The 16,746-nt window shown below is 41.0% G+C and overlaps 1 protein-coding gene and 1 long non-coding RNA gene across 6 annotated transcripts in view; one reads left to right on the top strand and one right to left on the bottom strand.

Annotated features, from left to right (window-relative positions):
* SAMD12 (sterile alpha motif domain containing 12) overlaps positions 1 to 16,746 on the top strand; it is a 494,897-nt gene that overhangs the window by 238,414 nt on the left and 239,737 nt on the right. For 4 of the 5 annotated variants that reach the window (XM_084747913.1, XM_084747911.1, XM_084747909.1 and 1 more), the window contains exon 4: positions 10,867 to 11,007. In XM_084747913.1, coding sequence (XP_084604039.1) covers positions 10,867 to 11,007 — 141 coding nt within the window. Of the gene's footprint in view, positions 1 to 10,866; positions 11,008 to 11,238; positions 14,597 to 16,746 lie in introns of those variants that run through there. The other variant, XM_084747912.1, reaches the window with a different exon arrangement.
* On the bottom strand, positions 6,305 to 16,122 carry LOC311578167. Its single transcript, XR_014772781.1, has 3 exons — positions 15,655 to 16,122; positions 9,937 to 10,000; positions 6,305 to 6,714 (listed from the first exon to the last, which is right to left on the bottom strand). It is a non-coding gene; the product is annotated as an uncharacterized lncRNA (long non-coding RNA).

The following is a 16,746-nucleotide window of genomic DNA, read 5'->3' as shown; positions in this document are numbered from 1 at the left end:
AAAGTGTAAGATAGTGCAAATCTCTTCATATTAAAATAAAGTCAAAGTTAACTTACAACCAAGATTTAAACCTGATTTTGGCCGTGGGTACTATTTAAAGTCAGCTCATGTGTTGAACCCAATATGCCCTGTACCTGTTATTTTCAGTACAGAAAACTGTGTGTTTGTCAGTTTTAGCCATAACTATGAGTAGAATATCAAGGAGTAGAAGAGGAAGAAGAGAAGAGGAGAAAGAGGAGGAGGAGGGAGAGGAGAAGGAGCATATACTTGTCAATAGACATCTCACACATTTCTTGGTAATTAATTTTAAAACATGCCAAGTGTGCAAGGAATCACTCACCTGGTGACACCAGATCAACAAAGCATCTGACAACAGTGCAGATGAATGCTGACAAATAAAAGCAAATGCACCACAAGGTTCCGTTTACCCATCAAAAGCAGAAAGGCCTTGAAGGCTGTTTATTGCACCATGAACCTTCAGCTATAACCTCCATTAGGTTTGTATGAGACTTCTGTACTTTAAAATAAAAAGTGCTCTGAGGTCCAAGAAAAGTTATTACTGAGTCTTCTCAGAGACTAAAACAAAATCCCCAAAATAATGTTTCTAGGGGATTTTTTAAAATTAATTTTTGGAAGGGATTTGGTAACTATATCTGCAATTAGCAAAATAAAAATATTCAACTTTCCAAGAGGCTAAAAATAAAAGGACCATGTTTCTACTCAGTTTAAAAGGTACCATAAGTAGTTTCTCTCTGAAAGTATATTTTAGATGGAAATTAATATTATTCCAATTCCCTCCTATTAACATCATCAGCACCTGAATATAGTCAGCCACAAAAAGTGGAGTTTCTAAAACAAGCTTTCTACCTAAGACTGGTTTAAAAAAAATCAATGTGCAGTTCCCATCAGTCTGGTAAATTACTTACAGTAACCTCAGTGCAAATTTCCATTAACCCTTCTCTTCCTCCGCCCAATGAAGGACATGCAATTAGCTGTCAATCATTCTGAGTCTCAGCATGTGAAGGACCAGGCTTGGCAGTGGGCTGTGTTCTCCCGTAGAACTGAGAGGAGACATAATGGTCTTGCCTTCTTGCCAGGAAATGAGGTAACGGGTTGGCTGACCTTTGGGTCTCTGTTTGTTCTGGTATTGGGGGATTTCTTGTCACCTTAAAGAAGTCAGGGACACTGGAATCTGGGGATAGGAAGATGAATTTGATGTGTATTGTTAGGCTATTTTTAAAAATCCTACCAAACGTGGCATATCAAGGTACAACAATATTAGGCACTACTCCTCATATTAAGGCTTAAAAAGTCAGCCCAGTAGGAGGACAAGAGTCCCAAAAGCAGATTGATGTCCTTGGGAGTCCTGCTCTTTTCTGAAGGGAAAAAGAGGAGGAATGGATGGGGAGGGAGGAGATAGGGAACAAAGGAAAGGAGAGGAAACTGGTCAGAATGTAATATATGAGAGAATAAATTTAATAATAACAACAATAAACCTAAACGCCCTTACCTACTCTTGGTCACAATGAACTGTTAGTTTAGATTGGTCTGCAGATAATGCAGTGGCAATGCTCAGATCCTCCCCCACAACACACACAGTTAGTTTTGCCCCTTATGGGCAAAGCCACTAGAATTCTTTTCCAACGGAAGGAGGAGGGGCACGATGAGAGAAGGGTGATGGAGAGTCAGATGTTGAAAGTGCCATCTTGTGAGGCAAATATGGCCCATATACATGATTTGTTTGGCTCTGCTAGTATGGAAAACACGGATAAATTTTAAATGGGTAGATTTCATAAAAACTTGTGAATTTCCAGCTATTCATAATTTAAAATAGAAGCAGGAGCAACAGTTGACCCATATTCTAACTCTACTTTTGCAAAGCAAAAATGGATTACAGTTTTTCCATTTCAGGAGAAAAATCAAACTATGCAGTCCAGCTAATTTCAGTGGTTCCTTAGAGCAGTGCTCCTCACCCAATTATATTATCCTTACAATCAAACATTTGGATTTGTGACCTCTGGAGTAATTGGATAAGGAGGACAGGACCCTCTAGGCATGTGAAGCAGACAGAAGTATCTGGTCAAATTTAAGGTGAATTCCAAATACATTCTAAGGAATAATAATTAAAATGCCAATATCTTCTAATGCCGACACTGTATAAAACATCAGAGCCTTATCATTTTTACTCTCCTATAGCAGATGTCATTTCTTAAGATGGGGGTGGGGAATCAGTGACTTAGCTGACAGTTTAGCTGGCAGTGACACATAAAATAGGATCTGCCACTCACCATGCAAGCAGCTCAGCTCCTTTCCCTCGTCATATATTGACTTTTGTAACTGAGAAACTCAGGGTGTCTAACTCCAGGCAAGGCTGCATTCAGGAAATCAAATAACATTGTCTTCCTCCTCCTCCTCCTCCTCCACCGGCTCCCTCTCCTCTCACATTTCTCTTGTACTTTCTCAGCTTTGCTCACTGTTGACTTAATTCCCTAGCCAATTCTCTGCCTATGACAACAAGGACAGCCACCAGCAGCAAATCTAGTATTGCACTATACCTTGGGAGATGGTCAGAGAAGGAAAGAAAACTCTCCTCTTTGCAACCGGGACAGTTCCAGTAAGGAACTTATATTTGCTCTGTCTGGGTCACAGCCACACAACATTAATTTAACAAACATTTATTTAATGCCAGAATAGAGTCACAAATCTGACTGGGGACCTGGAAATATCAGTGAAGCCCTGTATTCATGGAGCTTGCAGTGCAGCAGGTGTGGGAAGGAAAATAGGAGAGAAAAAATAAACACACCATGCAAGAAAGTGATATTTTTTTTGAGAGCTGAAAAATACTATGGGGAAATTCTTTTTTAATCATCAAACATTTCCCCCAAAGGAGAAAGAGCAGCTCCCAAGCTATGAAAGAGAAGTTCTCTTACAGTGACAGATGGAGGGACCATATAGACAAAAGCAATGGAGATGCTCATGATCCTAGTCTTGAGTGGGACTTGACTGCACAAACAAAATTTCCCCCACCCCATATGTTCTTTTATACCAGAGGTGGAGTGAAGACTGTGCCATGACCAGACTGAGTGGCACAAAAGACCCACATGTGCCTGCCTGCCTTCCATAGTCTTCCTAAGTGCAGAGATTCTTAGAGATCCTGAATATACCTTTCTAGGTCCCAGAGCCTGTGTTTTGTTCCTTGACTTCCCTTCTCCCTCCAATTCACCTTAATGACTTCTGTCTTTTGCTCAGCATTCCCTCAAATACCATTATATGCCACCTGCATGGGAATCACGGTGAACCAGTGCCTTTTCACTGATGTGAAATGTATCTTTTGTTTGTTTGTTTGTTTGTTTTGCTTTTTTAATTAATTTATTCATATTACATCTCAATTGTTAGCCCATCCTATGTATCCTCCCATTCCTCCCTTCCTCCCACTTCCCCCCTACTCCCCTCCCCTCCCCTATGTCTGTGTCTGAGGGGGACCTCCTCCCCCTGTATATGCTCATAGGGTATCAAGTCTCTCCTTGGTGACCTATTATCTTTCCTCTGAGTGCCACCAGGCATCTCCATCCAAGAGACATGTTCAAATATGGGGCACCAGAGTTTGTGTAAAAGTCAGATCTCCTTCTCCACTCACCAGTGGAGAATGTCCTGTCCATCGGCTAGTCTGGGTAGGGGTTCGAGGTTTACTGCCTATTTTTTCCTTGGCTGTTGCCATAGTTTGCTGAGGACCCCAGGGCCCAGAGTATCTTTTATTTTTTTTTCACTGTCTTCTCAGTTCTTTGTAGAGGAACAAGTTCAATCCATGATAGGCATGTAGTCTGTGATAAGTGAATAGATGAATCTGTTGAAGAGCAGCTGTCAAAGCCCCACCCCAACCCCATCCTTTGTCACCCTCCACTGCATGATAGTGGTGTGTTCGTGGTCACCCTTTTCCTAAGCCCTCAGCGATGGTGAACATTCACCGACCCTCCAACTCACTAACCTGAGTTCCTGTTCAAGAACTAGCAGGAACGGGCTTCAGTGGATGTATTAGGTTCTTTTCTATTTTTGTGACATAGCAACTTATAAAAGAAAGAGTGTGTTTGGGGCTTATCACTCCAGAGGGGAAAGACCCCATCACCATCATGTCAGGAAAGAGTGGCAGCTGGTAGGCACGGTGGCAGAAACACCTGAGAACCCACATCTCTCATACTCCAAGCAAGAAGCAAAGAGAGCAAACTGGGGAAAGTGCGTGCATGTGAAGCCCTCCTCCAATGATGTACTTCTTCCAGCAAGGCCACACCTCTGAAAACATCCCAAGCTGTGCCACCACCTGGGGACCAAGTATTCAAATGCCAGAGCCTGGGATTGGGTAGGGGTGACATTCTCATCCAATCCACCACAAGGGGGATGTGAGGTTCACGTGCAGAATTCCAAGCAGTCAGTTAGGGGATGCTGAGCAGCGTGTCCCTCTCCCAGATCTGCAGCTTATTAATAAGGCAAGGAGCTTTTACGTGTTGCATGGCTCTTAATCAGCTGTAGATAAGCTCGGCGCTTTCACAGAATCATTAAAAAGCGAGATAATCTATGTAAAGCTCTTAGGATGGTGTTTAGCACATAAGGGATGTTTGCTATTGTTATCACAGTCACAAAAGAAGGAGCATGGGAGTCCTGTGAGTGTGACAAGGTAGCAGCCAACAAAGCACCTGGGATGCCAAATTTGCATCATGCCAGTGGTTCCAAGTTACAGAGGATGCGCATGTGTTTGGTTCCGTTGTATTGTTACTTCCTTTGGAATAGTGTACTTTTCATCCTTCATTTTGAAAACGAGGAAGCTAGCACTCAAGTAATATCTTAGTGGATATTAATCCATACCTTTTTAGCTTGTAACCCCATGCTTTTATTCTTTCTACTTTTTCTTTGTTTCTTGGGTCTAAATTTTTCCATTTGCGGTAATAGGACAACTGGCTTGGCTAAAGAATGCTGATTATATGAACCCCACACTGGTGTTCTCACTAACTAGGGCTGAAGTTGGACCCATGAACAACTGGTTAATGCATAGCACAGGCCTTTCTTAAGAGTGGATTTGAACTAACAACTCTATACACACTATTTGTTGGAGACTGACTGGGAAAACATACCTTGTAGGTCAATGCATCTCCCAGAAAAAAAAAAGTGGCTCTGAGAAATCTCAGTAGGAACAAAGCTAAGGCCACACCTGCATTTGCATGTGTACCTAGAGCATGTAAGCATTATCTTTAAAACCAGTGATGGCTTCTGGCATAGTTGTCTATGAAACTGAAGGGCACCAAGGGCCAGAATGGACTTGGAGCACAGAGGCATATCCAGACCTAAGTCTTTGCCTGAAGCCACTTTCACTGGGTCCCACTTTTCCATGTGGATGTGGAATTTTGTGTCACACCCAGAAGGATCCAAAGTTCCTTTAAGTTTTTGTTGAATGAATGAAGACCCACAAAGGCAGCAATTCCTAATGCTTGGCATTTGTCCTCATCGTCTAAGCAAAAGTCTTTGCAGATGTGACGAAAGATCTCCACATGAACCAATTATCCTAACTGTCATCATAGGAGAAATCAAGGTTTTATTACACAGAGTACAAAGTGATGCTTAACGAAGGCAAAGGTTATGGTGATGTAGCCATGACCGAAGTAACATTGGCAGAGCTAAGGTGTTGAAAACCAGATTTTGATTTTGCCCCCTGCCAGCTTCTGGAGGGCATGTGGGCCTACAGTGCCTTGGTTTTTAGCCTGGTGAAATTGGTGTTGTGATTCTGGCTTCCATTATCTCTGTGGAATAAATTTCTGTTGTGTGAAGCCTCCATATTCAAGGTAATTTGGTATGGCAGCCAGAGAAAACTACAAACTTGTTCCTTTACTTCACTTGCTCTTCCTGCCCACCACCCCTTGCTCAGCTGCACTGGTAATGTTTGTCTGTCTAAACTCAGAACCAAGCATTCATCTGCCTTCACCCTGTGGCAAGGTTGGGGACTCAGCCTTGTGATCTCTGTTCTGTTCGACATGTGTTCATGTGCACATTACCAAGCAATGTAGTTCTCACCTCCAATGATGGCCAGCTTCTCATGATCGTTTTATATGACAGTTTCCAATCAAGTCCCTTACATCAGAAAAGATATACATTTAAAGATCTGGAAATGGAAAGTCATCGGTATGTAGGTAAAGAAAATAATATTAACATTATTTAAGCAGTGCTTAAAATATGTATTTAATACGTATTTGTAAGTTCTGTTATGTGTCAGCATAGGGAACCTGACAGGGAAAACTTATACAGTATTACAATTCTCCAGAGAAACAGAACTAGTGATGGATAGATAGATAGATAGATAGATAGATAGATAGATAGATAGATAGATAGATAGATACTAGATTATAGAGAGAGAGATGATAGATTATGTGAGAGGGGTGTGTGTGTGTATACAGGTTGATAAGACAGATAAAATAAATTGGTTATTGCAGTTACAGAAATTGCCAAATTCAAAATCCGTAAAGCTAATGTCTTCACTTGAACCTAGAGACAAGAGCTGCTATACACTATAGAAAGCAGTCTGCCTTATCTATTGCATCACTTTAAGTACCAACCTCTGAGCCTTGGGTGTAGAATTTGTATTGTAGATGTATGAACTGGGCCTGAGCACCTCGTGGTTAGGCTTTCTCTGCATTTTGACCTGTTGTAGCTTTCAGTAATAGTCTTCATGTGCTGCAAAAGGAAGCAAAGTTCTTTGATGAGCTACACTTATCTGTGGTTACAAGGATAAGTGTTAAAAAAAATACAGCAAAGAATTATACTGGCTTAGGAAAGAGGCAGCAGTAAGTGTTCCTCTAGGATCAATGACTGAAGACTCAGAGATATTATGAAATTGCAGGTGGAGAGGATATAAGAGCCAAAGGACCTGAACATCTGCTACCAGAGTGTCATCTATATATGACAAGAGAGATGCACCACGGACTCTCAATGGTGTAGTTGATTAAAGAAATCCCAAATGATGCCAGTTGACATCCCAATTCTGATTGGTGAAATTTCACAAGCCTCTACCCCTAGATGAGGAGATACTGGCAATTAATGATTACTGAGTGAGGAAGAGTCAGTCTTTCCCAGGGACAAGTCTTGATCCCAAGTAGTCAGTCCTAAAACATAGACGGAAGGGCTACACTAAGGGGAATCAGCAAATTGCCTTTATTACTTATTTGTATATATACAAATATGTAACAGTAATCATTTTAAAAGGCTATGAATTTGAGAGAAAATGGGTAGGTGGGTGTGATGCACCGAAGGGGCTGGAGGGAATGGGAGGGACAATTTAAATACAGTAGGCATATATGAAGTCTTAAAATAAATATTGATATTATTTGGAAACACTCAGAATACTAATTAGACTACTCAAGTTGTCTTATGAAGCTAACCATCATGCCTGTGTTTATAGACACGGTGTGCTCAAGGGCCACACACAATAATGTCTCTGTGGACAGACTGAAGTATCAGTTGCAGCAACACTCTTGATTTTTCAGAGTTGCCACCAGAACACCACATCTAGGTTAGTGTTGTGTGAGCATCTTCACTGAGTATTCCCTGGCCCAATTCAAGGGGTCCTGTGAATATTTTTATCACTGGCTGTATCCGGTCTGGATAAACAGTAAGGAAGTTGAATCGTTGATCTACTGATGCTGACCTTGTACCTGCTCGCTCAATGCTTTGGGAGTTTGGGAAGAGTATTGAAAGGATGAAGGACATTTTAATCACCTTCTTTAGTTCTACCTAGTTCATTAGTTCTGCAGATCCCAGATGTTTGCTGGAGATAGACTAGCAGGAACGGACCATGATTTCCTGCCTCCATTACATCCTTTCCTAGAGCAATGACTCAGTTTCCTGCTAGTAAAAGGGGCCGCTAGCCATTGTGGACAAGTTTGGAAAGCTGAGTTGTGACTGAGGACCTCCTTTCCTCCATGCTGTTTCTAGGAATTACAAAGTCATAAAAATAGACCCAGGATCCTTACTGCTCCTGCCCTTCCACCTGGCTCTGTGGCATTGTCACTTCCTGTTCTGACTTTTCTCCATGTCCCAACCTCTAATCTATTCTCCACTTAAAAACCAGAAATAGCCAGCTAAGACCTGGCACCATGCCCAGGTCACCTTTGCTCAAAAGTGTTCACACTTCCCATGCAGGCCATCTCCAGCCTTCCCTGACCGTGCCGGGCCCTCTGGAGCCCTGTCCCAGCTGCCACTCAGACACTGCTTCCTACTATTGTTTTATGTTCTCCACACTGCTATAGGGGCATTTTCCATTCCTGTGACTTCCTTGACACTTCCATTCCCTTGTATTTCTCCCAAGTCCCAATGTCATCTCCACAGACACGCCCAGGACTCAAGATTACTGTTCCTCCACTCTTCATTATGACCATCATATAGAAATTGGAGAAGAAGGGAAATATAGAGCTTTCCCTTTAAGCTACTTTGAAAATAATAGTTTTATTTTTTTAGCATGGCATACCATTGCATATACACATACATGTTTATATGCCTATATTTTGATAATATATATTTTCCCTCCCCAGGTTCTACAGAACCACCCATCTACTTACTCATCAAACTTTATCTCTCTCTCTCTCTCTCTCTCTCTCTCTCTCTGTCTCTCTCTCTCTCTCTCTCTCTCTCTCTCTCTCTCTCTCTCTCTCTCTCTCTCTCTCTCCCCCCTCCCCCCCGGGTGATATGATATTCTTCCATCTTAGGGTCCTTATACTTCACTCACTTTTTACAAAGCCTCTTTGACGATGCAAGGTACCAAATGAGATTATAACATCTTTCAGGACTATTGCTTCACCTTGCTGCAGAAGGCAATGGAAGGGGCTTGGTCCTGCTTTTGTCCTCTTGTTTCTTTTTCATGGTCACCATGATCATCAGGTGGTACCAAACCTGACCTGTATCTATAAGGCTTCTTTCCTCAGATGTAAATTATACAGAATCTGTAGACCACTATCAAGAGAGAGAGAGAGAGAGAGAGAGAGAGAGAGAGAGAGAGAGAGAGAGAGAGAATGGGAGGGAGAGAGAGAATGGGAGGGAGAGAGAGAGACTCCTCCCAGAAAATGATCCAGGGTCATGTCATCCATACTCCTTCCTATCCACTGTTCCTGCCTACCCTAGCCACCTCACTTCCGGGCAGAGATTGTCTAGTATATATCATGTCACAATATACAGCTGGCTCTTTTCTGAGTAGGAAGGGTCATAAAATTGGTTCCGTAGGCCAAGCATTCCATTGGTGAGATGAAGTACTTAAGCACTCTTCTCTACATTTGCTTTGATTATCAAGATTACAAAGTTCAAAGAAGTTAGACTTGCAGTCAACATGGAGGTTAAATCCAGGCACAGTAGAGCATCAACATTTTCTTCACTTGAGAGCATAAGACAAGAGTATTTTAAGTTTGAGGTGAGTATAAGCTACTCAAAATAAACAACAACAACAACAAAACGTTCAGGATAAATCAATAATCTTTTCTGTACAATTTTCAGCCACCAGATGCTGTATATAACCTAGCATATTTTGGCAGTTGTTCTGCCTGAGGGTTAAAGGGAAGGAAAGATGAAGACTGCATGAACAGCACTGTCCTAGCTGCTCCTCTCCATCCACCTGTGTCTAGTCACAGGCCCGTTCATCAGCTACATTCATGGGCTTTCTTCTTCCTTAGACGGAAATGCCCATTAACTTCACCTTCGAGTTGTTTGGTTTCTTTGCTAAGGGGATAGAACATTTCATGTCTTTTTTCCTAAGGAAGAAAAGCTACAGTTAGTTAAGGAGCAGCTTTGATGGAGATTTAAATATGGGTATTAGGGAAGAGAGAGTAGTGTTTAGGAAAAGAACAGCACATGCCCAAGTCATGGGTGTGGACTTCCCAACAGTTTCCAAAGTCTATGTAAAATTGTACTCACAGACTTTTCATGGGCCACAGGCAGCTGCTTCTGTCTCATCCCCATGGTAGAAATGGTAACAGACCTGCAGGTGCGACAACTCAAACTGTAGAAAGAGAGTAAATGGCGCTGTGGGCATTCAACAAGATTTAACACTCCCTTGTCATAAGCCCTGGGAACGAAGGATGCTTATTTCGAAGAAGATGCATAGTAGGGCATAATTTGGGGATTTCATAGAAATAAAGGTAGAAGAAAAAACATGCAGATATCTGGGGAGGGGGGGGAATGGAGTTGAAAAGTAGCCATGCTGAGGCTCCAAGACCTAGATGTGTGGCATCAAGACACCAGGGCTCCTGGTTTTGCCCTCCTGAATTGCATCCCTCTCTGGTCTCCTCTTGTCTTTTTCTTTGTGGTCCTTTTGTCCTTAGCAAATGTTGGGGGTGAGCACAGCTGGAGCCAGAGAGCTAAACTGCATGAAAAGAGAATTTCTGCTGGAGTTCCCATAAGCATAGGCAAAGCATCTAGTTTTGCAGCTTGGGTGTCAATAAAAGGCTCCACTGGCCAGCCTGAGAACCCAGGGAAGAGCATTGTTTCCATGGAAACCTGCAATTGGTGACCTAAATATGCAAGTTAAAGTTCGCTATTTTACCTACCTCATTGTGTGAGTCTGCTGAGGATTGTCACTATTACAAAACAAAAAACAAAAAACAAACAAAACAAAAAAAACAAAACAAAACAAAAAAACACCCAGGACACTCTTTTGCCTAGGTGGGTCTTCACTGTGCAAACCATCAGTCCTGTCACCACAGACCATGGGGGTCCCCCTATGCTAAATCAGCTCCACTTACTTAGAAACATTTTTTGACGGAGGGGCTAGCCAAAACTAAGATGGAAGTCATTCTCCAGGGTATTGCTCACTTGCTTCTTTCCCTATTTCCTAAACCCCTGCAGGGCGAGCCCTGCTGAGACTCACTGACAAGAAGCTGGAGCGCATGGGGATCGCCCAGGAGAACCAGCGACAGCACATCCTTCAGCAGGTGCTCCAACTGAAGGTGCGGGAAGAAGTCAGAAACCTGCAGTTGCTCACACAAGGTACCCCGCTGCTTCCTGGTGGGTGGGTGTATAGGAAAAGGGGAAAACAGAAAAAATGCTATCACTAATGACAGAGGGGAGCCAGGAAAAGTTTGTTGTTGTTTTCTTACAGAATTTCCTTCATTAAAAGCAAAAAAAAAAAAAAAAAGAAAAAAGAAAAAGAAAGAAAGAAAGTAGGTACTTTTAAAGACTATTTCTCTCTAAAACTTTTCTTTTTTCATTGCTCACCAGAGAGAAGGATGCATAAATAAGTAATAGATGCACAAATGGAATTACTGGAGCTCACTTCAAGGTTATCACGTACAGCTGCAGAGACTGCTTACTGTACAACCCCAGAGGGTACCAGTCACATTGATCAGGGTCCAATTGCTCCCTCCAGGGCTGTGTGGTGTGCGGGCTGCGCAAGTGAGCAGTGTAGTCCTGGCTGCCCTCAGCTGACCAATAATTCTGAGAAGGTCTTGGAACTTGAGTAATTTCAAACTTAATATGGCCGGGGATGGAGATGGGGTTCTGATAACATTTTGTTTTATTTTGCTTTTCATTGGCCAACAGAGGGGGGAATGTTTGAAATGTACCTTTATTTAACAGAATTAATGCATGCATATGCTTTAGAGATTTTTGGAAACTCTATTAACTTGAAGAACAAAATGATTTAAAATATAGACTAGGGAATTTAAATTTGGACTATTATGGCTGTGTAACTCGTAATAGTGTGATAAAGAATTTGAGAGCACCTGAGATCCCTGTAACTTTGAAGTGTCAAAAATATTTAAAATGTGGAGGAATGTCTAAGTCCCACGATGTGTAACATATACTTACATATAACTTGCTAGCTATAAACATCCATCGACTGTACTTTTTCTTCTTTTGTTGCCCATCATGCATCATTTTTAATGAAAGGATGATAAAGTAAGTGTTTTTGAGTGTTGTGTAGTTTTCAATAAGCAGAATATAATAATTGTATGCATAAGGCAATTGGAGGAATCTGGGTCAGCCAAGTTTCATGTTATTGCATTTAGACTAACCCAGCAATAGTCCAGTTGCCTAGGGAAGGGGTTCTCAACCTGTGGATCGATACCATTTTGGGGGGTTGCAAATTAGATACCCTTTATCTCAGGACACATTGTAATTCATCACAGTGGCGAAAATTACAGTTATGAAGTAGCAACAAAATAATTTTATGCTTGGGGGGGCAATCACAACATGAGGAGCTGCAGGAAAGGGTCGCTGTGTTAGGAAAGCACTGTTGAGAAGCACTGTTGAGAAGCACTGACCTTGAAGAAAGGATGCAGTGCCTGAAAGATGAATGTTGAAGAAGGCTACATATAGACAAAGAGTGATGCAAAAATGATGGCAGCCGTTTGATGTGCTTCTTCAACACACTACCAGAGACGCTTGGTAGTGAGTTCTGAGGAATGGGTATAGTGAGTAATTTGAATTTGAGTGTGACAGGATGATACACATGCTGATATACCTTTAAGGATTTTTTAAAATTAGAGATAATAAGATTTATGACAAAACGTGCTATTACACTGCTACTTCTAAAATGGAAAAAGAAAAGCAAATAATTCTGCTTAAATTCCCACATAATCCATGTATTAAAAGAACATTTGCAAAGAATATATAATGTAGGAAAAGACATGAGAAATGGGTGACACCATTTGGAAAAGTTGATTTATAGCATGGCTCAATTTTTCAGTACATATTATGATGTATGTTTTTACATATGTATAATATGTAAATAAAGGGAGTGCAAATTATTATGTCCCATTTTCATTAGGGTTGCTTTTACCTCTGGCAAACATGTCTGTAGGTTATCTTACCTATGTTCAGTATACTTTTCCCTTTCTAAATCTACTATAAAGTCATTTGGTTGTTTTACTCAAAGCGTATTAACCAGCCGCTTCCACCACAGCACACTTCTTTCTACCTGTCTATGTCCTAAGTTCAACCTTTCTGGTTCTGTTGATGGCATTTTCTCCCCCTTTGAGAATCTGTACATTCTGTCATCTTTCATCCCATTCCCTTTGGAAGAAACTAGTGTTCTCTAGAGCTCATGGGTATTTTTCTCTGAATTTTTATTGCCTTTCTTATCGCTCATCCTTTATATATTAGTGTTCAGAATCACTTTATATCAAGCATCCTTTTAAAAATCCACAGTGTTATTGAAGTGATAATTTTTTCTTTTCTTTCTTTCTTTTTTTTTTTTTTTTTTTAGAAAGGGAAACAAAATTGACAGGCTGCTTTGAAGGTTGATAATAAAAGATATAAAGAGATCTAAGGAAGCTTTAAATTATTTGGGGGGGGTCTAGGTTTGTTCTAATAAGAATCAATGTTCTATCTACCCAAGGGAGCTGGACGGTTTAACATGCATATCATATGGAGGTTCACTACAAGGGTAATGTGTGATTCAATATTAAATATTTGATTCTTCAAACCCACAAATACAAAGCTACAGCAAGAACATGCTGAATAAGTACAAAGATTTTGTGATTTTTTTTTTCAGTCTCCCTTAAAAAGTCTGTGGGTCTGTGTCTCGAGGAGAGTGGTTCACACTTCTGGCTTATAGAAATGGGGCACACCGTGCCAGGACACGTAAAGTCCTTACTCTGATGAAAAGCATATTTACGTTGGTGTTGACTGTGTAATCTGTTCAAGCTGCTACCGTAAACACCACAAACGACCTAGGTTAGTGTCCTGCGCTTACTGTTCTTTTCACTGAGACAAAATTCCTGACAAAAGCAACTTATGCAAGGATAAGGTTTATTTTAGCTCACAGATTGCAGGGAGTGTTGCCCGATATGGTAGTGGAAGCATGGCAGCCCGACTATGAGGCAATTGGTCACACTGTTTCTCCACTCAGAAATAGGAATGCTGAGAGATAGATAGGAATGCTGAGAGATAGAAATGCTGGGGTGGTGGGTCCACTTTCTCCTCATTCGCTCTTGAACCCCAGCCTGCACAGTGTCTTTCCATACAAAGGTCTTCCAACCTCAGCTAATTCCTTCACAGACATACCCAGGAATTTATCTCCAATGTGATCGAAGATTCTATCAAGTTCACAGTGAATATTAACCATTAACTGTAAAAAAAAAAAAAAAAGAAGCAATAGAACTTATTTCTCATGCTTCTGAATGCTGGTAAGTCCGAGACCAAGGTACCAGGGACTCAGCCTCAGAGGCCAGTCTTACTGAGCCCTTCCCCTGTGTTGCCACATGTCAGAAGCAAGATGGAATCTGTCTGGAATCACTACCAAAGGTACTTATCCCATTCATAAAATCCTGCCCTGGTGACCTAATCCTCTATCAGAGGTCCCATCTTCTTAAACCATAGCTTAAGGAGTGCAACTTCAATATATAAGTGTGTTTGTAGGACAAAATATCTAGTCTATTAGTAGCTATGACTCTTGATCTAATTTGTGTGTGCACGCACATGCATATGGAGGCAAAGGCATTGATACATGATGTCACACTCTGCCTATTTAGTTTGTGCAACCGAGTGTAAGGCTAGCTCACTGACTTCTCTAGATTGGCTGGTCAGTGAGCTCTGAAGATCTGCCTGTCTCCACCTCCACATCCTAGTTCTAATACACACACACACACAGAGAGAGAGAGAGAGAGAGAGAGAGAGAGAGAGAGAGAGAGAGAGAGAGAGAGAGAGAGAGAGAGAGAGCTGGGCTTTCACTCCTGGCTTTTTGTGTGGATGCTAAGAATTTGGTTTGGACTTTACCCCCTGCACCATCTCAGCTCCCAAAGTACTTCATTTTTGAAGAAAAGATTTGATTGGATTTTTAATGTATTTCTATTTTGTTTTTAGAGTCTCTTTAAAATATATATAGTTTTTTTAAGACTACAGTTGGCTCCCTTTAAGGAAACAGCTAAGTAAATCATGGCACACATAGTTACTGGAGGTGTTCGAATCTGTAAATAAAGATGAAAAAAGACCCCTGGGAAGCCATGAGAAAAAAACCAACAAGATGCAAAACTATATGCATACTGTACATATGCCATAAAGGAAGAAACATTGTCTCTCTGTGTATAGTCTTTGTTTATACAGGAAATACTGAATAATGTATATGAAACTCATGTGAGTTACACCCATGAGGCAGGAAGATGGTTATAGGAAGAGGATGCATGCTTCAGATGTCGTTTTTGCGTTTGAAATATGAGTGTTTGAACTATTTTAAAGAACACATTTTAAAAAATAAACAAGAAAGAGAAAGTATAAGTTTAGCCGTAGATGTGCCTGGATTTTTTGCCCTGCTCTGAACATTTAATGCTGTTACTTCGGGGAAACTATTTAAGCGCTTGGTGCTTCCGTTTCCTGACTTCTGATTTAGAGATGAGTAGTTCTGTTCAACCAACAACAATATGGCAGGAATTTAGCCATTAGCTCTGTCACATAATTAAACCAAAAAGCCATGTTTTTAAAAATCCACATCATTTTAATACCTTTTCTGAAATAAATCCAGCTAACACACAGTTTACTTACATTTGCTTGCGTTCACTTTTCATGGGAAAAACTAAGATTTTTTTTCCCTCCTTTCTTCACTTACCACTCCTAGATGCTGACAAAAAGGCACCAAAAAATTGTAAGTCTTTTGAAAATTGCATAGTCAGTGCATAGTAAACGTCCGTTCTTACTCACTGTTCAGAAACCATGACAAATACTGTGGAAACAGGTCATCATCAGAAGCCAGGGCCATCTTATCTGAAGTCGTGGCCACCCTTCTTGCCGCTGACAATGGCCCCATGGCTCTCTGACATTTGCAAGCCACATAATCAATGTTTGCCTTTGCTTTCCTGCTATGCTTCTGATGTCTTTACGGAGATTGTCTCTTTTGAAAGAAAGCCTCTCGCCTTCTGTGTTCCATCCGTGAGTGGCCAGGATGTCAATCTGGTGGTGATACTTGATTAAACTGATAACTAAGAAGCACAGCTGGGTCGGAACACACCCAGTTTTGTTTGGAGGAGCATAGCAGGCAGCTGGAAAGTCATCATGACACTTTGCTTCTGCTTGGTCCATGAGGGATGGAGGTGGAGTTATGCTTTACGCAATGCACAGCAGTGGTGCCAAGTAATCCAAAATCTTTCAGATTTGTTCTTAGCATTTTAATAGTAGACATTGTTTCTAGAAAGCTAAACTCCCCAACAAGATATTGAGTACTGTGCTTGATATAGTTAGTGAGTTTTAACTGTTACTAAAGGCAAAGCATGCACTAGATTCACATCGGTTCTTCATATTTCCTCTGCCATGGCTCCTTCTGTTTGCTAGTCTCAACATACGTATAAGAGAGGGTGACAACAGAGAAACTAACGTGCTCAAAGGTAAGAGACCTTAACAAAACTCATATCACAGGAATGTCTGACTCCAAAGCAAGCCATTTTTACACAAGTATATAGTGTAATTCCCTTCCCAGATTTGCTTCTATTTTCATTATATATGATATATATATAATATATGTAGGCATATTATATATCTATAATGTCTGGCACCCACAAACGAGAGAAACCATGCAATATGTTCCATCTGAAATTGACTTAATTTGCTTGATGAGTGTGTCCAGTTGCATCCATTTTCATATGCAAATGACATAACTTCATTCTTTTTGGAAAGAATTTTTGGTAGTATAATTACATCCTTTCTCTCTTACCTTTCCTCCCTCCAACCTCTCTCATTCTTCTTTACATGTAAATTATCGTGCTATGCATACGTCCCATGCTTTCTTTATCCATTTTT

The sequence above is a fragment of the Acomys minous genome (assembly GCF_964271855.1).
Source record: "Acomys minous genome assembly, chromosome: 12".
Lineage (NCBI taxonomy): Eukaryota > Metazoa > Chordata > Mammalia > Rodentia > Muridae > Acomys > Acomys minous.
The sequence above is the reverse complement of the archived record's forward strand: the minus strand, read 5'-3'. Positions and strand labels throughout refer to the sequence as shown.